Source organism: Mustela erminea, chromosome 1 (genome assembly GCF_009829155.1).
Source record: "Mustela erminea isolate mMusErm1 chromosome 1, mMusErm1.Pri, whole genome shotgun sequence".
Classification (NCBI taxonomy): Eukaryota; Metazoa; Chordata; class Mammalia; order Carnivora; family Mustelidae; genus Mustela; species Mustela erminea.
The window spans coordinates 208,872,219-208,896,385 of record NC_045614.1 but is presented as its reverse complement, the minus strand read 5'-3'; the positions used below and the strand labels follow the sequence as shown (position 1 = coordinate 208,896,385).

At 49.3% G+C, this 24,167-nt stretch overlaps 1 protein-coding gene across 1 annotated transcript; it reads right to left on the bottom strand.

The window, feature by feature from the left end:
• Nucleotides 1-561: 561 nt before the first annotated feature.
• IL10RB (interleukin 10 receptor subunit beta) lies at nucleotides 562-24,167 on the bottom strand. The gene is made up of 7 exons (XM_032353948.1): nucleotides 24,013-24,167; nucleotides 22,463-22,586; nucleotides 18,172-18,329; nucleotides 15,795-15,961; nucleotides 11,825-11,972; nucleotides 6,269-6,423; nucleotides 562-1,490 (listed from the first exon to the last, which is right to left on the bottom strand). The coding sequence occupies exons 1-7, from the start codon at nucleotides 24,059-24,061 to the stop codon at nucleotides 1,230-1,232; spliced, it is 1,062 nt and encodes a 353-aa protein (XP_032209839.1). The 5' UTR covers nucleotides 24,062-24,167; the 3' UTR covers nucleotides 562-1,229.

Genomic DNA, 24,167 nt, shown 5'->3' with positions numbered 1-24,167 from the left:
TGACACAGAGGAAGGGACACTGGTTGCTGACCAGTGTGTGGGGTTAAGGTCATACCCATGAGATTGTATCGCTGATATGAAGAGCTACCGTTTGTTGAGTGCCTACTGAGTGCCTACTGGAGACAGCACTTTTTTTTTTTTTTTTAAGATTTTATTTATTTACTTGACAGAGAGAGACACAGAGAGGGAGCACAAGCAAGGGGCTTGGAGAGGGAGAAGCAGGCTTCCTGCTGAGCAGGGAGCCCAATGCAGGGTTTGATCCCGGGACTTTCGCATCAAGATCTGAGCTGAAGGCAGATGCTTAATGACAGCCACCCAGAAGCCAATTTTTTTTTTTTTAAAGATTTATGTATTTTAGAAAGAGACAGAGAGAGCATGAAGGGGGAGGGGCAGAGGGAGATCAAGAGAGTGAATCCTCAGGCGGACTCCGCCCTGAGCGTGGAGCCCAGCATAGGGCTCGATCCCATGGCCCTGAGATCATGACCCCAGCTGACTGAGCCACCCAGGCGCCCCCGGGGGTGGTGATTTTCATGGAATATGACTAATCCTTAGGTCTTTTGATTTCCATGTCCAGATGAGGAAGCTGAAGGATCACACGCTAGCAGGTGCCTGAGTGGAACCCAAGGCTTCCTGGACTGATCGCTCCCAGATACCATTAGACACCCCCCCCCCCCAGCATTGTTCCTGTGTGACGGAGGAAAGGACCAAGGAATACCTGTGGAATGGACACAGGAAATAGCAAATGACAGCCTCACGCACTATCTGCCAAGTACCCAAACGTGGCACCGTTCACGCATACAGATGAACTAGAGAATAAAACTGTACTAGAGCACCAGCACTATAAAGAACATGTACAGGTAGCAAAATAAATCCAGTCCAAGTATCCCTGAGAATCCCAAAAATTCGCTCGCCACCGTGACTTGAGGCTGCTTTCCGGATCCGTCTCTTGGCCATCTGGCTGGGTTTTGCAGCATCTCGTTTTTTTATCCCTCATTTTAAGTATTTTTGTTTCTTCTAATTAAAAATTGTTCCTCGTAGTAGTGAGCAGAAGAGGCTGGAAATTATACTCCTCAGTGATCAAGAATTTTTTTTTTTAATCATTGAGGCCTTTATAAAGCAACACATTCCCACCGTGGAGTGTTTTTTTTGCCAAGCGAGCCTTTAAAATCTAGCTCTTTGGTTGTTCAGATCTTGTCCTGGAATCTGAGAGTTTTAGATGCGGGGTTTGCTCAGGTGGTTTCCCGCTGACCCTCACAGGTGGGCGAGAGGAGGAGGGGGGTGCTGTACCCCTCGGTGTGCACTCCCTCCTCGGGGACCAGCTCGGAGGACCCCTGCCCAGATGGGGCCTCGGGGGGGCTGCCATTGCCAGGATTCTGCCTGCTGTTTTCCGAGACTTGTGTAATGACACTCAGTTTGTCGAAGATTTCATTCTCATCAGCGGGCGGGAAGGAGAAAATCAGAAGCGTACTGTGATGAGGATGGCCTAAAAACTGTGAGAGGGATAAAAAAAAGAAAAGAAAAAAACCCACAAAGTCAGTGATCAAAATTTCCCCATTCCTTTTTCTGGGCTTACACAGATTTTATATGGAACTCCTGGCTGGAGAAGGCTGGCGTAAAGCATGTGACAATCACAGCATCAGAGTTCCTCAAAAGTTTAAAAATAGAATGGCCATACAGTGCAAAATTTCACTTCTGAATACATCCCCAGAAGAACAGAAAGCTGGGTCTCAAAGAAAGAACTGGAAGGTAAGGGCAATGCAGGTGTCCGTCAGTGCTGGCATGGACAAGGAAAATGTGACCTATCCATACTGTGGAAAACTATTCAGCCTTGAAAAAGAATGGATTTCTGACACCTGCTACGCAGGGCGTTATGCTAGGTGGAGTAAGTTAGACACGAAGGGACGAATGTTGTATGACTCTACTAAAGGTGAGGTCCCACAAGGAGTCAAATTCACGGACAGAAAGTAGGAAGGATGGGGGGTGCCGGGGGCTGCAGAGGGCGAGAGGGGGAGTTCTTGTTTAATGGGGACAGACTCTATTTGGGATGATGGAAAAGTTCCGGCGACGGACAGCGGCGCTGGCTGCCCACCAGTGTAACCCAGCGTGAAGGCACTTAACACCACGGAACTACGCACTTAAAAATGGTCGAGATGGCAAATTTTACGTTCTGTGTGTTTTACCACAATTTCTAAAAATTCAACCATGAATCTGCACCTCAGACCACCCTCTGATGATGCAATCAGGTCCCCCTCTGATAATTTTTCTTGTAAACTGGGAGGGACATTTTTTTAGACTGATCCCAATGCTGTGGCATAAATGTGACCTGAGCGTCACCTCCTCTAGGAAGCAGCACGTTGCAGGCACGGGATGAATACGTCTTGGAAAAAGAACAGAATCTCCCACGTGTCCTCCGGCTGGTTTAAGGGTCCTCTTTGGGGCTCGCCAGCACCCGATGGGTCCGTAACCCTCAGCCCTGCACCGTGGGGAGCCACGAGTCACATGTGGCTTACTCACCACCTAAAATGTGGCTAGTCAGAATCCAGATTCCGAAGGCTTTGTAGGAAAAGAGAAGGTCAGTATTTCAAGTATTAAAAAGGCTATTCATTACGTGTTGAAATGATTATTTTGTATATACTGGGTTATATAAAATATATCATTAATGTTAATTTCGTCTTCCCTTATTTACTTAAAAAAAAAAAACCAGACATGGCTACTAGCCAATTTAAAACACACGTGGCTCGTGCTAAGTTTCTGTCTAGTGCATTTTATGGGTACGGCCTTGTCAGTTTCCCTCCCCGGAGCTGGGGGTTGGGGGCTGGTTACGGGCCAGAACCTGAGTCTAACCATCTGGGTCTCTCCCGCTCTTTGAACCATGAAAGATGCCCAGCTGTGTTTCCCCGAACATCTGCTGACTTCAAGTTTGCCAATTTCCCTCCTTGGAGCTCCACCAGTGTCTTCAGGACAAGGTGGAGACAGTCTCAGGGCGCTGTGTCTTTCCTTCTCCCCTCCGCTGCTGACTTGTAGCTTCACCCCGACAGTCTGCTGCCCTCGTAATGTCATCTCCACACTCAGCCCTTTGATGGGACTTCATTTAAGCCGTTGGCAGTGGCACTGCCCCTGGTGTGGACCTGTCAGGATTTCCACCTCCCACCTTCTGGGTCTCTAGCAGCTGATGGAAGGGGGGGTGGCGGCAAGAGGAATTAGGTCCAAAGGAGGACACTGGGGGCAGAAGGAACTTCCCCAAATCCTTGGGTCCAGTGGATTCGTAAGAATGGACTAGAGCCATTCTTGATTCTTCAGGGCAAGGGGACAGGAAAGAAGAACAGAGGAAGACGTGTTGTAAGTCTCAGGAAAGCAAGGACCAGGCTGGTCTCCGGGTGGGAGACACACACACACACACACACACACACACACACACACACACACACAGTCTCAATATATCCTATTGGATAAACCTCCCTATGGCTTCAGTGCAAAGTCTCCATCCCCACTAAGTCTCCCAGAACTTGCAAGTATTCTCTGGGCCATGGTGAGGGGACCCTTACATCGTGCATCAGGCTAGTGAATTTCATGATGCAATGATCTCAGTCTACATAGTTTCCTGGCGCCTCCCTCGTTCTCACCACCCCCCTACCCCAACTCTTCCCTTCTCCAGCACCTGCCGGCATTTCTCAGATCGATCACAGTGGCTGGCTCTGCAGGTGGGTCTGCAAAGTCTTCTAGCCTCCGAGGGGGCTCATTCCAGCCACCCCTTCGCTGTGCCCATCTCTGGCTTTGACTTGCCTGGACGCACGTAGTCCCATCTGTCCTTTCCTGTCTGACCCGTCTCTGTGATGGCGAGCCAGAAGCAGGAACAGCAAGTGACTTGCTGTGCTTCCTGCCCCATCTCAAGAGACTAGCTGTGTTTCCTGCTCCATCTCCACTTAAAACACTTTCCACCCAAACAATGGGCCTTTCCCCCTTTGTTCCTCCAAGAGCTCACAGAGGCCTCCTGGCTCATTCTGGCACCACCATCCTGGTGAACACCTCTTGTTAAAAGGTCCCTAGCCACTCAGAAACACTTGCCTGGGGTCACGTGTCTCACTTGCCACCCACCGTGGCTGCTGCATGGCCCAGACCAGCCCTCACTGTGGAGGTGCTTGTGCCCTAGCCTCTGGGGACCCTGGGGCTGGCCTGGCTTGCAGCAGAGTAGTCTCAGAAACTGTGCTATAGAGAAGAGAGGGGCCTTGACCGTGCAACTGTGTCCTTCCCGGTGGTAGTCTATAGCCCCCAACTGGGTGGTCTGGGGACGAGGCCTGGCATCAGCTATCATGACAATGTGACCACAGGACCAGAAGGGATAGAAGTGGCAAGGCCGTGGATGGGCACATGCATCTTGGAGCGTGGGACACTCCCTGGGACGCAGGGACCTGCCGTATCAGCAAAGTTGTAGGGGCTCCGTGGGGGAGGCGAGCTGGACGTCCTCTCCAAGGTAAAGAACCAATGATGCCATCCCCCCCCCACCACTGCTAAGAACTAGCGCGATGCTAGGTGGGCCTCATGGGTCTGGGGGCAGCCCTGGGAATGTTCTGCCCTGGGAATGCAACTCACAGAGTGACACAGGACAGCTGCCACGGGCAGGAGAGGGACCTGCGGAAGGTATGGGCCACGGAGCAGGGTGCCCTAGCCACATCTCGTGGCTGGTTGGTGCAGGGCTATGAAGGCCCAGCATGATCCGCCAATGATGACACATCAACTGAACGTGAACTGGCTACATGCTGTGGCAGGTCCCCAAAGGGTCTGTGGTGGGAAAAGATGCTGGCTGGAGTATCTGTCAAATCCTAAAAGTTGAATCACGGTGCAGATCACTACAGTTTGGGGACTAGGTGAGGCCATCACACAGCAGGGAATTAGACCCTGCTGGAAAAACAGCTCCCAGGGAACTGGGAGAGACAGTCCAGGACACTGGGAGCCTGGGCCACCCAGAAGTGAGTCACCCCCATAAGGCCTGCTGGACCCACCGGGTCCTGCAGCGAGATCTGAGGAGACATTGGCATGGGGCCCAGCCTCCCACACTATGCACCCCTGCGGTACCAGCACGTCTGCCTCTGTTCACACCATGACCACAGGGGCGGGGGGCCGGCAGCTGAGGGAGTGGGAAAAGGTCAAACATGGTTCATGGGAAGTTGGGCACAGCACATGCGCGCAAACCCAAAATGGCCTGTGGTAGCACCAGGGGCTGAACCGGAGGGCCCTGAATGGCAGTGGAGAGGAGGAAGCCCTCCACTGGTGCTCTTCTTGTGTTGGAAGAAAAGTGGCCCAAGATTGGGCACCTCCTGGACTCACAGGCAGAGGTTAATGGCTAGGCTGGTGCGGTCAGGGGCCCAGAAGAAGGGAGACGGGAGGGTCAGGGAAGAGGAAGTCTGTGGGAGAGGCCTGTGTGTGGACTCAGGGAAGCGGCTCTGCGTCTCTGTGTCATTTCTGAACTCCGAGACCGCCCCGGGGCCCGGGGCCAGTCAGACCTCAGTGGTGCTGACCAAGGGCCTGTGGAACAGGGGCGGCATATCATTCCTCAGACAAGCTTCAGCTCCAGCATCAGCTCCAGAGGGGCTCTGCTGCCCCTCCCAGGGTCGCCAACTCAGAATGTGACTTATTTGGAGATAGCGTCTTTACAGAGGTAATCAAGGTAATCGAGGTAAAATGAACTCCTTCGGCCTCAAATCCAATGTGGCTGGTGTCCTTAGAAGAAGAGGACATGGGACGCAGACACACACAGGAAGGACGTCACGTGAACACGAAGGCAGCGAGTGGGGTGATGTGTCCACGAGCCCAGGGATGCCAAAGAGGGCCAGCAACCACCAGAAGCTTCCTCAGGGCAGACACAGGAGCGGCCCCGCTTACCGGCGTTCCCAGAGACCCAGTCGGGGAACCTGGTGCTCCCTGCGCTCGCAATTTTAGGCTCTGGGAGTCCGGAGCAGGGTCAGCAAACTATGGCGAAACCCAGGAATTCAGCACGGTTTTAAGAGTTTTAAATGCCTACATTTAAGCGGTTTTACAAGTACTTATACAGTATCTTGATTTTGCCTCTTGGGCTACGAGGCCTAAAATATTTGCTCTATCTGGCCCTTCAGGGGAGAGTTAGCCGACTGCCGGTCTAGAGGGTTCCCAGAGGGAGGGCCTTTCCCACAGGAGTCCTGGTAGACTTTAAGTTCTGGTCGTCCCCTCTCACGTCAAGAGCTGGCTGGCAAGGAAAGGCCTCCTCTCCAGCCCCCGCCCATCCCAGGCCTACCTCTTTCAGGTGCTGCGGCAGGCAGTTCCCCGGGCAGAAGGCGTGTTTGGTCTTCTTGTACAAACACCACAGCAGGGCCGAGCAGCCGAGCAGCAAGAGGGCCGCGCACAAGGACGCTGCCAGGACCACGGCCACAGTCCAGGGTGGGGTTGTCTCTGTGGGGACAGCAGGGGGTGGGGTGCTGCATTAGGCTGCAGTCAAGGACACCCGGGTCACCCGACCCCCACACTCTGTCACCGTGGCAATCCGGTGGGAATCCCTGAAAACGGGGCCAGATGCCCATCTCGGGAGGGGGCCGGTGAGGAGGAAACACAGGACACCTGCTCAAGGATCCAGGGGTTTCCAGCAAGGCCCCCTCACCAACCCACACCCCCTTCCTGTCTTTTTCCAGCTTTGGTTTCGGGCACGGCTGCTGACATACCCGAGGAGAACACTTAGCAGGGACTCTGAGCAATGAGCCTCCCCAGGTTTCTGGAGAAGCCTCTGCTGCCTTGACGCAGGAAACGGGACCCCAGAGCCCCAAGGAAATGCATGCGCTGTGAGGCTTTGTACTGAAAAGGGCAAAAACTCTTGGCATGACACCACCATCCGAGCCCCCCGGCCACTCAGACACCCGCCCGAACTCCAGTGTGGCCTCTAGTGGCCTTGCTGCTGCACGACCTAACACCCACCGCGGGTTTCTGTCTGGAAAAAGTCACAAAAGAACTCGCCGCCTCTTCTGCCAACACCTGGCCTTCCTTTCCTAGAGCCTTTGCTATCCAAAGCTCATGCCTGTGAATCCTTCCTCCGCCCCTTCAAGATGCACCTGTGCCTCCTAAAATCCAGGGCTACCTTTCTCAAGGACCTGCAGCCATTCCTCTAAATTGCAATCTTCGTGAAGGAGACCCCCTGTCCCCCAGCCTTGGCGGGAAGGGGGAGCCTGACTTGATAAACACCAGTTGGCATTCGACGCCGATGGAGCAGCGTGGATGCTGCCCTAGGCCCCTCTCAGCTGCTATGTGATGTGTCCGTTCCCCGAGCCCCTCTTCTCTGCCCCTCTCTTGCTCGTCCTTTAAAACACCCGGGTAGCTCTTTCCCTCCTGCAAGTCCTTACTGAATAAAATCTGTTTTTACTGCTCTACCCGCCAGCTTTGTCTCTGACCCGGGCATTTGTGGTCCCGGCTCCCCTCATTCAGCACCAGGCGCCTTCTTCTGCTGCCCGGGGCCACCCACCCTCCCAACGCCAGGAGCCTGGCAACCGGCACCACCCTCCCGATTAAAACCCAAAGCTTCTGGGGCCCAGAGAGGACAAGCCAATGAACCCTGCCCTTTAAGAGCGAGTCTTTTTAGAAGGGAGTCATTTTATTTGCGGAGAAAATGTCGATTCCTACTTGCCCAGGGCAGACCGAAGTTCGCCGGGGCTGGGTTGGCTGCCGGCCCCCCAAGTCCCGCACTGAGCAGTGCGCGCCCACAGGCGTTGCCTGTCTGAACCCATGTGGTGTTTGTGTTGCGGGGGTGGGAAGCAGGGGTTGGGATGGGCCTGCCCTCCTCCCTCGCCCCTCCTTGTTTCCATTCACGCTGGCAGTGGTCTGGTCATCACCATCTTTCCGGCCTGGGCCCTGAGCTCAAGGGACCTCCTCCCAGACCCCCTGCAAAGTCACCTCACTTGCTAGAATTGAGGAGGGGCACCTGCCAGCCTATATTTTCAGCACATTCAACCCAAATGTGTCTCTTCTTGGTGAACGCAGGGTCACAAGGTGAGCGAGCCAGACGGAGGGGCCCCCCCACTCAGCGGACAAGGATTAAGCCCCTGAACCCACCACGGTCACTGACACTATGCTGAGTCCCTGGAGGGCAGTGCCCGGTCCCCTTGTGGTCGAGGCAGGATGTGTCGCCATCGCTGGTTTAAGGATGCTTGACAATGGCAACAAAGTTCAGACGATGCCTTTGTGAGTCACCCCAAGAGAGAACGGGTCATTGCTTCACAAGGGCTGGGCCTTAGGGGAGGACCTAGGTAGAGGACCTAGAGCTCCCCAGAAAGCTCTCTGACTTCCTTCAGTTCCACTTGAAGGTGTGGCCCGGAGGACTGCCTCTCCCTGTTTTCACCCGCAGGGAAATTGTGCTCACCTGGGGAATGAGTCCAGGGGCAGTAAATTACAGGAAAGGTAACCTTCTCTGTCCCCATTCATTTACCAGCTGAGTGACGCTGGCCAAGTTGCTTCACCTCTCTGAACTTTGATTTTCCAGTCTGTGAAAGGGGTAGATCCTTACAAGGCTCTCACGGAAAAATGGGTTGTGAGGTTCAAACGAGATAGCTATGTCTACACAAACCTAAAATGTTTGACAAAAGCAGGTTTTCCATGGGTTATGCTTTCCTTTTATAAAATGCTTGGGTTTTGTCAGTTCCTGGGTGATCGTTTAGAGTCACAAAATATTTGAAATATTTCTCTCATAGGCCAAATTGTAGCTCTCAAAGCACGTCTTGTGACATAAAGGTCTCAGGACCATTAGGGATCCTTCACAATGTGACTTTAAGAATGTCATTACTAATAATGACGGAGCTACCCAGGCGCCCCCAAAAAGGATAATTCTAAGACCAGGGATTCTCACGATTCAAGCAGCTTGGGGGCTCCGAAGGTACAGAATTCTTTTTTTTTTTTTTTTTTTAAAGATTTTATTTATTCCTTTGACAGAGACAGATCAGAAGTAGGCAGAGAGGAAGGCAGAGAGAGGAGGAAGCAGGCTCCCTGCTGAGCAGAGAGCCCGATGCGGGACTCGATCCCAGGACCCTGAGATCATGGCCTGAGCTGAAGGCAGAGGCTTTAAACCACTGAGCCACCCAGGCGCCCCAAGGTACAGAATTCTGATTCAAGTAAGAATGATTCAAGAGAGGACTAAAATGAGAAAAAAAACCCCCCAAAAAAACCCAAAAAAACACACAACAAAACAAAACCAGAGAGAAGTGCTGTAGAAATAACGTGTGGCCTGGAAAATAATGCAGCCCACGAAGGAAGGGCTTTCCATTATTTAAAGGCATTGCAGAGAGGCTCGGCCAGCCCAGACGTGGGCAGGTCCACTGGACACTGACCTTGGCCTTCCAGATGATGCGAGGCACTGAACTGGGGGCCACAGAAAAAGAGAATGACAGAGAAGTCCCTTCAGGACGACAGCAGGATTTTCTGCGTGGCTCTGTAGCCCTGAGAAAATGTACTACTACAATTACAGAAGATTCACGTGCCTGTGTCCGTGAGATGGGAAAGAATCCCGGATTCAGGCAAACACTTATTGCATTTACAAAGCAAGGAAGCGACAATAGCATGATTCAGAGGGGCGCCTGGGTGGCTCAGTGGGTCAATCCTCTGCCTTCACCTCAGGTCATGATCTCAGGGTCCTGGGATCGAGCCCCGCATCGGGCTCTCTGCTCAGCAGGGAGCCTGCTTCCTCCTCTCTCTCTCTGCCCACCTCTCTGCCTACTTGTGATCTCTCTCTATCAAATGAATAAATAAAATCTTTAAAACAAACAAACAAAAAAACATGATTCAGAAAACTCCAGGCCAGTGACCTTGAAGCGGATCTCCAGAAAAAATAACAAACATCCTGGAACAGATAATTAAGTGGCTAATGACCAACACATAAAAAGGATAAGGATGATAACCGAAAACAACATTAGGGCTTTGAGAAGAAATTAGCTCAAAATGGCTGCTTTCCCCCTTTTTTTTGGACAGGGAGGATTTGTTGTGAGAGTATGGCATATGAGGGGCTGGTTTTTCCCAGGCTGTGATCCTTGGGATGCTGATCCTCAAAAAGGGTATTGAAACATCAGATATGCTAACGGGACTCATATGGGGGGGGGGTTTCCGAGAGGCCCCATCATTTCTAAGCACACCTGATTATGGGGCTCTTATTTCGAGAAATATCCAGACGTCGTCTCGAACACAGTTGACACAGCTTTGCACTTGGCACGGGCTGTGTCCATTTTAGCTGGTATTTACCAGTTTTTTTACATTTACATTTACAGTGACTTTTCGGACAAAAAGCCAGCACCGCTTATATAAAAGTCTGATCTCTTCTGATGGGTCAGGGATCAGCAAACAAGCAGCTGAACAGTATAATGGAAGCTGTATCCTGGAGCGCAAAGCAACGATGGGTAAAGATCCTCAAGCTCTTTCTGGCAAACGAGAGGAGACAGAGCAAAGCTGGGCGAGAAATACGTTCAATGACAAAAAGCAACACTCAGGAACTTGCTAAGTGGAAATGACGAATCAGTGGAATTGGAGCGTTGCAATTTTCGCCGAACTGCACTGTGACACAGAGGACGAAAAGTTTTGTTCCCTCTGGAAGGAATTTCTGCAGCCCCCAGGTCTTGCTTCCAGGAGGGCCTCAGTAATGAAAAATGGCCAGGAGTGGACCTGCGTGTATTCATCCTTCCACGGTCTGAGCTGGCTGAGTCTCCCGAGGATGTCTTTAAATAATAAAAAAGCCTGTTGTGGGGTGCCTGGGTGACTCAGTCGGTTAAGTGTCTGCCTTCAGTTCAGGTCATGATCCCAGGGTCCTGGGATCGAGTCCCACATCGGGCTCCCTGCTCACCAGAGAGCCTGCTTCTCCCTCTCCCTCTGTCTGCAGCTCTGCCTACTTGTGCTATCTCTCTGACAAATAAATAAATAAAATCTTAAAAAAAAAAAAAGCCTGTTCTGTGGGTGCAGACATCCAGGGGGCAAGACCGTATCGTCCTGTGTGCAAATGCAGTATGTCTGTATGTAAATGATCGCACTGTATGGGCCAATGGTACTCTTCCCACCTCTCTCTTCCTTCTTTTCCTCCTTCTCTCTCTCTCTCTCTCTTTTTTTAAGAAATAGCGAGCAGGGGCACCTCGGCGGACTCAGTCTCTTAAACGTCTGCCTTCAGCTCAGGTCATGATCCCAGGGTCCTGGGATTAAGTCCCACATCCAGCTTTCTGCTCAGTGAGGCACCTGCTTCTCCCTCTACCTCTGCCTCCTGCTCTACCTACTTGTGCTCTCTCTCTTTCTCTTTCTTTGCCAAATAAATAAATAAATAATCTGAAAAAAAAAAAAAAAGAACTAGGGAGGACTATGAGCAATTGTGTTGAGGTCCTGGAAGCCAAGACAAGTGGCCCTTGGCGGGGACAGTGATCAAGGCCTCTAATCTCTCCCTCATGTGTCTGAGGGGCTGGAGACATGCAGCCCAGCGAAGGGAGTCTTCTGGGTAGTGTGGTGGGGCTCAACCTTGCTGGTGGTCTTGGAGGACTGATAAGACTTGCACCAGGAGAGCTAAGCGGACAGAATGAGCACAGCGCCGATGAGTGAGAGGAGGTAGAGCCCAATGAATGGAAAACACGTCCATCCATCCCTTTGGTCTAAGAGGCAACGAGCTGCCTCAGAAGGGGGTGGTCTCCTTCCCGCAGGAAGTTGATCAGTGAGAGCCGACCTGGCTTGCAGCTGGAGCCAGACGGGTTTCTGTCTAAGGGACCTTCCAACGCTCACCCTGGGTGGGGGTCTCCGGAACGATCTGAAAGGCTCGGAGGAGGCAGAATTACAGGTGGTGCGTCTCATGACTCACCATCATCGGCTGTTCGCTCACACACGGGCTGGCTCCATTCCCCACTTTTGTTCCGATCAGGAAGAAACCCTTGAACTCGAACACAGTAAGTCGTCCATGGCTCAAGATCTCTGAGGACCTCAAAGTCATATTGACAGGTCTTCGGCCACTAGGAGCAAAGACAAAAGTAAAAACAGGCCTCTGTACCTCCTCTCCCCGCCCAACCTTCCCAGTTATGATCTTTACTTTGGGCTCAAAATGGGAAGCTAAAGGAAGCAGGTGTTCCTCCCCGTTCATCCCCAGGGACCCTGAGATGACTCTGGTCCTCACAGACCACTTCGTTTCCTGAACTCTCTAGTTTAGATGCCATACAGGCCTCCCCACTCCCTTTTGAAAAAGAATCAGGTTGTTCAGGTTGAGTTGGGTCCCCTCCCCATTCATATGTGGAAGTCCTAATTAGTATTTGGAAAGGGACTTAGTTGGAGGGAATCATGTGAAAACGGGCTTGTGAGGATGAGCCCTAAACCAACATGCCTGGTGTCCTGGTGGGAAGAGGATATCTGGACACGGACACATAACCCCCATAAAGACGGGTGGAGATGGGGTTGTTGCTTCCAAGAGCCAAGGAGCCAAGAACTGCCAGGGACCCGGGAGCTAGGAGACAGGCATGGAACAGAGCCTTGCTCACAGCCCTTGGAAGGACTCTCGCTGCTGAACCCTGGATCTCAGATTTCGAGCCTCCATGACCTTGAGACAACACACTTTTGTTGGGTTTGGGGAAATCTGGTATAGCAGCCCCAGAATGGTGACTCCGGACCCTTAGCGTGGGGCTCCATGTGATTTCCCTCCTAGGTCAAGAGCAGGTTTCTGACCCTGGCGGCCCAGCTTTCTTCTTTGAATTGCTTTTCCACGTGAGCCCCTGAAATGTCCTCATCTGGCAGGATCCAGTCTCCTCTGCAAGGAACCCGCCATGGACTCCCTGACTCAGCTTAGTGGGAACCTAAGCCATCCTCACTGATGATCTGTTCCTGAGTTTGGAAAACCAAAACAGTTCCCGGCAAAGTAAAGGGAACTAGAAGAGTATATGCACCCACGTTTCCATCATGGTTCTTGGTTCTATTTTCTGATAGAAGGGTCCTATTTAAAATGTGTTACATGAGGGGCGCCTGGGTGGCTCAGTTGGTTAAGCGTCTGCCTTCGGCTCAGGTCATGATCTCAGGGTCCTGGGATCGAGTCCCGCATCAGCCTCGCTGCTCAGCAGGGAGCCTGCTTCTCCCTCTCCCTCTGCTGCTACCCCCCTGCTCATGATCACTCGCAAATAAATAAATAAAATCTTCAAAAAATAAAATAAAATATGTTAGGTGAACAGGAATTTCAATGGAAAATGAGCACAAGCTTTTTTTTTTTTTACTTTAGTAATTGGTTATTTTCCTTTTTGCGTTGGGTTTGTTGACAGCTTCTCTCTCTCTATTCCTTTATTGTAGGAGAAAGCCAAGCTCATTGACAACAAGAATTTGATTATACCATTGACTGCATGAAGAGTATGGTATAACTTCCAATAATTAAAAATAAAAAAATCCTGGCTTTCATTCCTAGGGACCCAATGCCCCTACAACCTTGCAGTGCTATTTTGCGCAGAGATTAAACTCAGGGTTGATCCACACTGGCAGGCAAGGAAGGACAGACGTGAAAAGCCCCGTTCAAGTCCCCTCTGATTGCCTTTCTAGCCAGCTTTCACACCCTGGAGAATTTCTGATTTTATTTGCTCACATGCTCCCATCAGGAAGAAACAGCATTTCCTGAAGCCTTTTATGCTACGAGTTTACGAACTGGATACGGCAGCCTTTTAACACTGCATTCTAGAAGGGAACCCTATTGTCTTATTCTTTGCAGGCTGTTGTAACAGAACACCACAGAGCAGGCGGCATCTAAATAAACATGTAATTTCTCACAGCTCTCGAGGCTGAGGGTCCAACACCAAGGCACCAGCACACCTGGGGTCTAGGGAGGGTGGCTTCCTGATTCTGAGCCAGCCGTCTACACGCTGTGTCCTCATCACAGGGCACAAGGACCTGCCAAGGGAGCTCTCTGGGGTCCCTTTTATAAGGCTGCTAATCCCATGCCTCCCAAAGGCCCCAACTCCTAACACCTGCACATTGGGGATTAGGTTCCCACATGTGAAGTTGGTGGGGGACACAAACATTCAGTCCAGAGTGAATTTAAACCAGTTCTGGTGACTTTGCAGACACTCGAGAGGGAGGACCTGGGAAGCAGGTGGCCTTTCCAACACTTGGCATGCCACAACAAAGTCTTCCACACGACGGGCACAAGTGACAGGACCAATGTGTCACCAGATGCCTATCCTGTGGGCACATTCTAGATAAGAAGCTAAAGGTTAACTGGGTGTTGCCTTTCAGGTTTGGTGTGGGAGGCACTCAGGCATGGTAGGCTATGGAGACAGAGCCTTAATAAAAGTACACAGCTAACCTTTGAGTGGGTCAAACCTGTCTTACCTTTGCGTCCCAGAGCTTAGCGTAGATATCTGCATTTTGTAAGTGACTATAAAACTCATCGTTCTTTATTGTTTTCTAGGCACACCCCCCCTAGGGCTTGACTATAAGCCAAATCATCTATTTTGTGAAGGAGGCTGATATCCTGCATCATTTAATGGAGGCTTTTGGAGGGGGGGATTAAGTTGAGATTTTGGGGGCCTCTGCAGTAGGTACACATACACTTATCACATCATTCCTATGACAACACACAAGGGTGACACTTTCCTCCCAAACTCTTGAGAATGAAGTGACAGAACCAACATTTAATATAGAGGAGGTAACATACATGTAACTTAACTTAACTTACATAACATACATGGATGTATCTATGGACCATAGATGGCATTCAGCTCGGAAGCACTACGTATAAGGAAAAGCCTCACCATGGATGAATGAAAACAGCCCAATTGTGTCTATATAAGGGGAAGGAAAACCCCTGTATCAACCGCAAATGTTGTTCAGGTAAAGGGTCAAGTTTATTTTTTTCATTATGTCATTAAATCCCCCAAATCCTGGGAAGTAGGTAATTATTTCCACTCTATTAATGAAGTGGGTTAAAAAAAAAAAAAGATTTTATTTATTTATTTATTTATTTATTTTAGAGAGAGAGAGAGAGGAGAGAGCATGCATGCATGTAGGGGGAGGGGTAGAGAGAGAGAGAGGGAGCATCTCAAGCAGACTCTGTGCTGAGTATGGAGCCCAACATGGGGCTTGATCCCTCGACCCTGAGATCATGATTTGAGCTGAAACCAAGAGTCAGACGCTTAGCTGACTGAGCCGTCCAGGTGCCCCGCCAAGTGGATTATTATGCCCATCTCATAGACATGAGGAAGCTGAGGCTGAGAATGTGATTAGAGTCACAGTGGCAGAAGCGACATTCCAACAGGGTCTGACTCCTAGCTCAGGAAACATCCCCTGAAGAGGAGGAGAGCAAGGGGGAATAGTGGGGTCAGTGTGATACTGTTCATCCAGCATCCAGGGGAGGGGCTGCCTTGACCATGGGCTTGGCTGTTCTGTGGTGTTCATGGGGCATAGTGGTTTATACCATAAAACAGCAGTCATGCAGCCTGTCACCTGATTCAGTGGACCCCAACTTCTGTCAGCCAAATGTTGAGTCAGCTCTACCCACCTTCTCCTACAACTTCCCTTCAGGGAGGGAAAGGCCTGCTCTCACAGCTAAACACACTGGAAGTCTGCTCTGTGTATTTCCTATGGGGCTTGGGAAGCATGAGCCAAATACCAGGTATACGTCAGACTGGGAAGCTTCTGGCACTCAGAGGATCTGGTCTTAAATCCTCTGGAACATAAGGTGCTACCACCTTGCGAGATCCTGACTGGATGGCTTCCTAGCCTCCTTTCTCCATTGTCATGGCCTCAGACTAACACTAGGCAAAGAAGGGGAGCCTATGTCTCAAATGTATATGATTTGCTGAGCTTACCTTTTCATCAGAACCATTTTTCCAATATTGCACGTTATAAACCCATGAGTTATAAATATTCCTCATGGTCCATGTTTCAGGCTCATTCTCCATTTTAGGGGCTAAGAAACGCATGTGTAAAGAATTAGCAAGTACTTCTACTTGCATTTCAGGTGGTCCGATCATGGCTAAGAGGAAGAGAACAAAGCAAAATGACAGTCAAAAGTCACGTTTTAAAAACATCAACATTTATTTTTCATAATTGGGCAGACCTAGTGGTTGACTGAAGCACCCTGCTCTTTGATGTAATTTTGCTATGACATTGATTGATGTGGTCAAGGAGGGTAGTTGGAGTTTGTTTCTTAAACAAACAAACAAACAAACAAACCTTGATAGTCTTTTATTTTATTAATCAAGTTTAGCCCATTTATATTTATTGTGATTTCTGATATATTTGTAATTATTCCAACTACATTATTTTGTGTTTTCTATGCAGGGGTGTGTGTGTGTGTGTGTGTGTGTGTGTGTGTGTGTGTGTGTTTCCTCTTTTTTCTTTCTATTGGGTTGAATTTTCTTTATTTCTTTTGCTGGGTTGGAAGCTATAGATGGTAATTCTACTACTTTTAGTGCCTAACATACATAATCATATATACTTTCCAACAAAGTCTGTAGCTGTTTCTGCCCAATGCTCTTTTACTGGATATTCATGTGGCTAGTCCCTTTGCTTTATTCGGGTCTCAGTTCAAATATCACCTCCTCAGAGAGACTCTTTTATGGCCCTATGTAAAGAGCAGCTCCCAACACATCCTACCCCAGAACCTTGCTTTATTTTCTTGAGAGCCACAGTCACATCTGTCATAAAATATGTATTTGCTGGTTTCCCTGTCTTCCCCTCCATTAGAGTGTAAGCTTCATGAGGGCTGAGATTCCTTCTTGCTATTATAACTTCTGCACTAAGAATCTGCCTGTCTTATAGTAGATGCTCAATAATAATTGCACAATGAACAATAAATATCTCTGGGTGACTGCTGTTTGAGTTATATCCTGTTTTCTTCTCTGACTGCTGTTATTATTACTTTTTTCTGAAGCTGCTAATGGGCCTGCTTCCAGCATTCTGCCTTGTCTTTAATCTGCTGGTAGCTAAAAACCAGATAAGAATATTTATTAGATACCTTTTCAAAGTAAGTATAAACAGATTCTATGTGACTTCTTGCAGCACTTTCCTGTCATATGAACTTCAAGAGGCAAGGATCCAAAGTAGGGTAGCTGTTGCTAACAGCATGAGCACAGGGGCTTGGCTCGGAATCTTTACTGGGCCACTCCTTATCTGTGTGACCTTTGGGCAAGCTGCTTATCTATACGGTATTAATTTCTAAAGGGAATTTCTGCAGATGGGCCCAACATAGGAATTGGAACCAGGCAGGCCCTGGTAAGTCACTTAGCAACTACAGGAGCAGAAACCTGTACTACGTTTTGGAAAATTGACTACTGTGAAGCTGCTAGTATTCTTTTAATGTTGATTTTTCTTAGCTTTTGTAAAGATACCTTTAGAAAAGATAAAACACTTTGAGAATTTCTGACTCCAGAAATAAGAGTTTTGTTGTCCAAGCCTGGGACAGAATTGGGAAAGAATGGAAGGATATCCTAGCTGCAGGCACCACCAGGAAAGGCGGAACTGTGGGAACCATGAGGGTCCAGAGCCAGAAGCGGTATAAAGACCCTGCCCCACACAGACACAATCCTCGCAGCCCTTCTCCGGAGCTTCTCCTTGGAAGGATGCCCTTGAGTTTTGTTCATGAGGTTCTTGTCCCCCCTTATCCTCTTCCTGTCTCAATTGCTATCAGGTGGTTTAATCAGTTTCCAATTCCTGATGTTCTAACTATGTTCACCTCATGACCTCTGGTGAGCCCCGAGGACCCCCCAGATCTAACCTGGGAACATTCTGTTGGGTACTTACCAGCCAGCCTGACCCAACGCATCTACCATTAGCTGAATCCATTGCTCTGTCCTTCATTCTGAGCAGGCTGGCTGTCTGCACCTGATCTTCCTGTCTCTACCCCTGCCCTGAATAACCTTTATTCTTCGGCCTGTCATGTCACATTCCCTTCCAGCCAATGTGCTACATCCATCCTTCCGGTTCTTCTTATTAACAACATTGGCCTCAACTCATTCTTACCCACAAGGCATTAACGTTAATAGAGTTACATTTAATTATTGTGTTAACTTTATGACCATCCCTTCCTGTCTTTCCAGCCATGACGTCATTATATTCCCTAAGCTCCTTGAGCAAGGCCACCCACTCTGTGGGTGCTCAAAAAAAATTCCTCCATGACCAGGGGGAAAGAAAACCAAGATGCGATGATAGCATCAGGACAAAATGGAAACCAAAGTGGCTTACTGTCATCCAACGGACAGAAAGTGATGTTTATCCAGTCAGAATGCTCATCGGCAAATTCAGCCCTGACTCTCAAGGTGTGATCACCATACTTGGAAAGACTTGAGAAATCACATTCCGTCAAGGTAGTCCTCGTGCACATATCCTGGAATTTCTTATAACTGTAAAACCAGAAAAATAAAACCATGAAAGTTCTCACTTCAGTCCCTCTGGGGCTCATGGGTGCTTTATAAATCCCTACTACCAAAGGTTAATGGAGGATAACTCGAGAAATATAAACCGAATTCTTACTTGTCACTTCTGAGGAACAGCATGTGTTATTTATGTGAGCACTTCCTCAATTGTGCTTCATGGGATTTTAGTGATTCTTGAGATATCATAAGTTGTTTAAAAAATAATCTGCCCCTGGGTGCCTGAGTGGCTCAATCAGTTAAGCCTCTGACTCTTGATTTTGGCTCACATCATGATCTCAGGGTCCTGAGATCGAGCCCCAGTTGGGCTCCCTGCTCAGTGGGAAGTCTGCTTCTCCCTCTCACTCTCAAATAAATAAATAAAATCTTAGAAAAAAAAAATCTGTCTGTGGTCAAACGATTTGGGGCAGAAACTAGTTTAAACATAAAGAAGTGTCTATCTTCATAACAGAACTTCCTCAGCAACATTTGTATCCTAGTGAACACATGTCTCTTCAAAATGGGCTTGAGTCTTCAATATATTCGACCAATAAAGCTTCCCTCCTTGATGATGCTATTTATGAAAGCGGAGGGACACAGTCTGTGAATACTGATATAACACAGATTGGCCAAAATAGGTCTGTTACAAGAATTTCAAACAGTGTCCCACAAATGATTTCTGCAATTACTCTGGAAAAACTACGCAATGATTCACTCTTTTAATTTTTTTTAATAAACATATAAATGTATGATTAACCCCAGGGGTACAGGTCTGTGAATCGCCAGGTTTACACACTTCACAGCACTCACCATAGCACAAACACTCCCCAATGTCCATAACCCCACCCCCCTCTCCCTACCCACCTCCCCTCAGCCCCCCTCAGTTTTTTTTGTGACATTAAGAGTCTCTTATGGTTTGTCTCCCTCCCGATCCCATCTTGTTTCATTTATTCTTTTATTATCCCCAAACCACCCTCCCCCGCCACTGCATCTCCACTTTCTCATATCAAGGAGATCATATGATAGTTGTCTTTCTCCAACTGACTTACTTCCCTAAGTATAATACCCTCTAGTTCCTATCCACATCGTCGCAAATTGCAAGATTTCATTTCTTTTGATGGCTGCATAGTACTCCATTATATATATATACCACATCTTCTTTATCCATTCATCTTGCAACAATTCACTCTCACACAGATTTGTTTTATACAATGGGTTTAGAACAGAGCTGGAGCCCTGACACCCACCCTTGAAGGGAGGGTGGCAGACACGTGAAGTTGAAGAAGGAAAATGATGTCTGAGAAGCCTGACAGGTGTGAGTGACCGCCTCGCGGCCACCTGAGGAGGGCACCCAGGCTCTAGTCTCACAAAAAGGGGGGGTTTTGTCTAACTGGTTCCTCAGTATCTTCCTCTGATTTGGCTGTCCTTAGAGGGGATAACAAAGCTGATGATGATAAAATAGTAACAGCCCACTTGTCAAGCACATAGGTGTCAGGCGGGGCAGGAAGTGTTTTTACCTGTATGACCTCAAGTCCAGGAGGGCAGAACAGGGATCACTCCTATTTTAAAGATGGGGCGCAGGGATGGAGAACCTGAGAAACTTGCCCTACAGAGCTGGGATCAGCTTGACTTTAGAGCCCATAGTCTTAGGCACCACACCATACCTCATCACGTCTTTGGTGATGCCCAGAACAATTTCTGGCTAAAAGTAGGTAGAGATAATTGGGCTCAGACTAGTCTACAATCTCCTCTTTTTCGTACTATCCCACAAACATTCGTCAATCCAAACTCTTCATGGGCTGCCTAACATCCCACCGTTTGGAGACTCCAGAGGTCATAGCATGAAGGGGGCTCTCTCTCCTGAGGTCACTTCCTTCATTTAAACTAATGTATCAAATGGCTGGAACATGGAACATTCCAGAAGTTGTTTTGCAATAACTTCTCTCTCACCAGGTCATTTTTAGGGCATCTAGACATATTTTTCTCCCCGTTAAGTAGGTTGTAGAACCCATTCCCCAGATTTACATCTCCTTTTCAAAGATGTTGCCACATTCAAATCACCAATCCATTCTCCTGAAGTGTGCCGGCTCTGCTCACCCCACCCCGCACACACATGTAAGAGTCTGTGCTACCCAACCTCTCAAGCTGAATTCCAAACAAATCTTTCACAAGCCACGGAAAACAGCAATCAGATTTTTCAAGATCAAATTTCTTCCCCAGGGACACCCCAGCACACGCTTTGTTTGCCCCAGCATATCCCACGCTCAATCTGGATGTCCGTGCTAGGGACACGTGGCACCAGGTTGCTGGGAAGCCACTGGGAACTCGTGCCTACAAGACTGAACATCCCAACCAAAGGCCTCTACTACAAGGGCACAGAATGGAATAACAAAGAATAAACGGGTGTGCAGGGAGAGAGAGATAGGGAGGAGGTTAATTTTGCAGAGTGAAATCTGTAGAGCTGTCAAGACCGCAGAAACAGACATGAAATTATCAAACCAAGGAGTGGTAGAAAATACACAGTGGGGAAAAATACTGGCCGATCACCTGTCCTAAGTCCTTGAGGAAACCGACAAATTTGATGAAGGACTATAGGTCAGATGGAAGTCCAGCCCCAACATGAAAGGTGCCAATCTCAGCAGCTACACGGGGCGATGTAAGAGATCATCCTTGCTCTTAGGAAATTCTCCATGAAATATTAAGGGGCAAAGGGCATGATGTAAGACAAAGAGAGACAAAGGAAACACGGCAAACCTTAAAAACCGGTGAATCTGGATATAAGCTATTTGGAAGTTCTTTTGCACTGTACTTGAAATCTTAAAATCTTGAAATCTAATCTTAAAATGAAATCTTAAAATTCTGTTAGTGGGGAATTCCTTAGAACTAAGAAGTGCCCCCAAAAGTCAACAAAGACGATCTTATTCATCTTTCTATGTCTTCTCTGCTTCGACAGGCCTGGGATGTGTTTGTAAAAGAAATCTGGATGAGAAGGAGTGTGGGGTTAATGGGATCTGGGACTCTATGTTTCTTCCTGCTTCATCGAAGTGACTGTCTGTCTTTGTTTCTGAGTCACACTGGAAGCAGGTGTGTTGGTTCATCACCCTTTGGCCTTCTGCTGCTGTTTGCACTTGGTATCAAGGTGTGTCACCTGCATCTAGCCCGTGGTGTATGATGGCAAATATGAGGGCGGGCTGGCAGAGGGAAAAACAGACAGGCGGGGCCGGTACTGGGAGATCAGAGCACCCCTGAGATAACCGTCTCGGTGACACTCACCCTTCCTTCGTAAGCCTCTGCTGCTTTCAGAGGCTAGAGCTTTTCACAGTGAGTAGCTAGCTATCTTACCTTCTATTTCAGGACACGGCCACAGAGTAATTGAGCACCCATTATGCAAATTATGTGCACCCCGCAGCGTGTCAGTGTTCTGTTATCATATGCTGGAGGGGATGGGTGATAGCATGGCAAGGACCCTCCTGTTTTGCATACCTCAGCTTTCCTGGATGCCTCCCACTTGCAAATTGTTGACTTCGAGCAATCCTGCTCTCATAAGTGGAGATGATTTCAGTGACGCTTTTTCTCTTAAAAAACATCAGTTGTTGGGCACCTGGGTGGCTCAGTTGGTTAAGCCACTGCCTTCGGCTCAGGTCATGATCCCCGAAGTCCGGGGATCGAGTCCCCCATCGGGCTTCTCCCTCTGACCTTCTCCCCTCTCATGCTCTCTCTCTCTCTCTCTCTCTCTCTCTCAAATAAATAAACAAATAAATCTTTAAACAAACAAAAAAAATCAAGTGTGACAAATCCCATATGCTTGTGTGACAACAGGCTACTGCTCTGGCCAATGACATCCATAGCCACGGGATCAAATGTCCGTATCTACCTACCAGTGGCCCTGTGATCATCAAATGATAAGCTATTCCAACAAGAAAAAGTTAAAAAAGATTTTACTTGTCTCTTTTCAGAGAACAGAACTTTCACAAGAATCTCCCGGACAGAGAGAAAAAGGTCAGCAGGGAAGTTCCCTGTGGGTTGTCACGGTCATGTGGGCGATGGCAGTCAGACTCTTCTTTCCTGTGGTCCGGCCCAGTGACCAGCTCAGGGCCTTCCTCCCAAGAGCACCCCAGACTCACCTGTGGTACTGAGCTGTGAAAGTCAGATTCCCTTTGGGAAAAGCAGGCAACTCCCACTGTAGAATGTTCTTGAAATTAACTGAGTTCATTCTGACGTTTTCAGGAGGTGGCACCATTCCTAATGCTGTAAAAATTAAAGGGAAATGTCTGCATCTTTGTTCCTCAAAAAGGTTGCACTAGTAAATGGCTGTATCCAACACTTGAGTCTCCTGTATGGCTCCAGGTCTTCGAATGGGCACGTGGGGGAAGGAAAAAGACACACATGAACTGTACTGAGGAGTCTGGATTTTATCTGAAGAACCACGGTGGGGGGGGGGGTCGGTGGTGTTGGAGGCTGGGGTAGGGCAGAGAGCAAGAGTGAAGTGGAGACAGAGCGGGGTGACCAGGATGTAGGTGGTGGGAAGAAGGTGTCAGGGGCGGGTAGATAGATTTCAGGTATATTTCCAGAGCTATAGATTCTAGACTTTCTGGTACATTTGGTGTGGAGAACTTAATATTCATTCCTGGCTTAAGCATCTGAAGCCCTGATTGGGGTTGGGGGCAAGGACACCAAGAGTCCCATTTCTGCTGCATTAGGTTTGAGATGGGGAGAGATATGCGCGCAGAAATGTCCCAGACACCCGGACAGAGGAGCCTGGTGCATAAGGGAGAGATCTGGGCTAACGGCAGAGATCATTTCTAAACTTTTTTTTTTTTTTAAGATTTTGTTTATTTATTTGACACACAGAGAGAGATCACAAGTAGGCAGAGAGGCAGGCGGAGAGAGAGGAGGAAGCAGGCTCCCTGCTGAGCAGAGAGCCCAATGCCGGGCTCAATCCCAAGACCCTGGGATCATGACCTGAGCTGAAGGCAGAGGCTTTAACCAACTGTGTCACCCAGGCGCCCCATTTCTAAACTTTTTAATAGAAAATATCAAACATACAGAAAAGCAGACAGAAGAGTATGACAAACCATCGCCCGCCCAACCCCCAAGGGGTCCAACAGAGATTCACATGTGAGTCACCGGCCTATAGCTGGTGTTCAACACCAGGGTTCTGCTGGTCTCCCCTACAGGGATAGCGGAGGGCCCGGGCAAGAACTGGGCTCTACAGAGATCTGGCAGAGGTGAAGGATCCCAGGGAGAAACAGCCCGAGAGGTAGGAGGAAAACCAGGACCGAGTGGTATCCTGGAAGGCCGGGGATGAGTTCATCAGAAAGGAAGGAGGGGTCCACCGTGGTTTGAAGCAGGAAATTAAGAGGAGGGCAGAAAAGGTTTCGGTGGAGTTAGAGCTCCGAAGCCACAGAGCTGTGCTGTTGGGGGGCGGAGCACCTCTGCTGGGGTGCTGAGGACTGAATGGGAGGCCCTTGGTGGCCGGCCTCTGCACCCGATCACTTCCAGTGCGTCTCTGGGGTCCGTTCTGGGGTTATCCGGGGGCCACCGCCGCCGGCGTCCTAGCTCGGCCTCCAGTTCCCAAGCGAACGTCGGGCCGCGGAGCCCGGGAGGCGCGCGGCGCACCGACCGGCCGGCGCCCCGGGGACAGCCCGGCGCCCCCTCCCCGCGGACCCCTCACCTGACATAAGGAGGCAGCCGCCCAGCCAGCTCCGCAGGCTCCGCGGCATGGCCGCGCCGGGAGCCTGGAGGGCGCTCGGGGGGCCGTGCCCCGAAGAGCCTGCGGGTCCTCCCGGCCCCGCGCGGTGGCCGCTTCCTGGTACTGGATGGGCGGGG

What these genes read in the sequence shown, in the direction of transcription:
- IL10RB (XM_032353948.1), bottom strand. Translation starts at nt 24,061, where the DNA reads ATGCCGCGGAGCCTGCGGAGCTGGCTGGGCGGCTGCCTCCTTATGTCA. An exon ending in CGGCTGCCTCCTTATGTCAG is followed by an intron (nt 22,587 to 24,012) that starts GTGAGGGGTCCG and finishes TAATTTTTACAG; the next exon opens with CATTAGGAATGGTGCCACCT. An exon ending in TTCACAGCTCAGTACCACAG is followed by an intron (nt 18,330 to 22,462) that starts GTGAGTCTGGGG and finishes CTGGTTTTACAG; the next exon opens with TTATAAGAAATTCCAGGATA.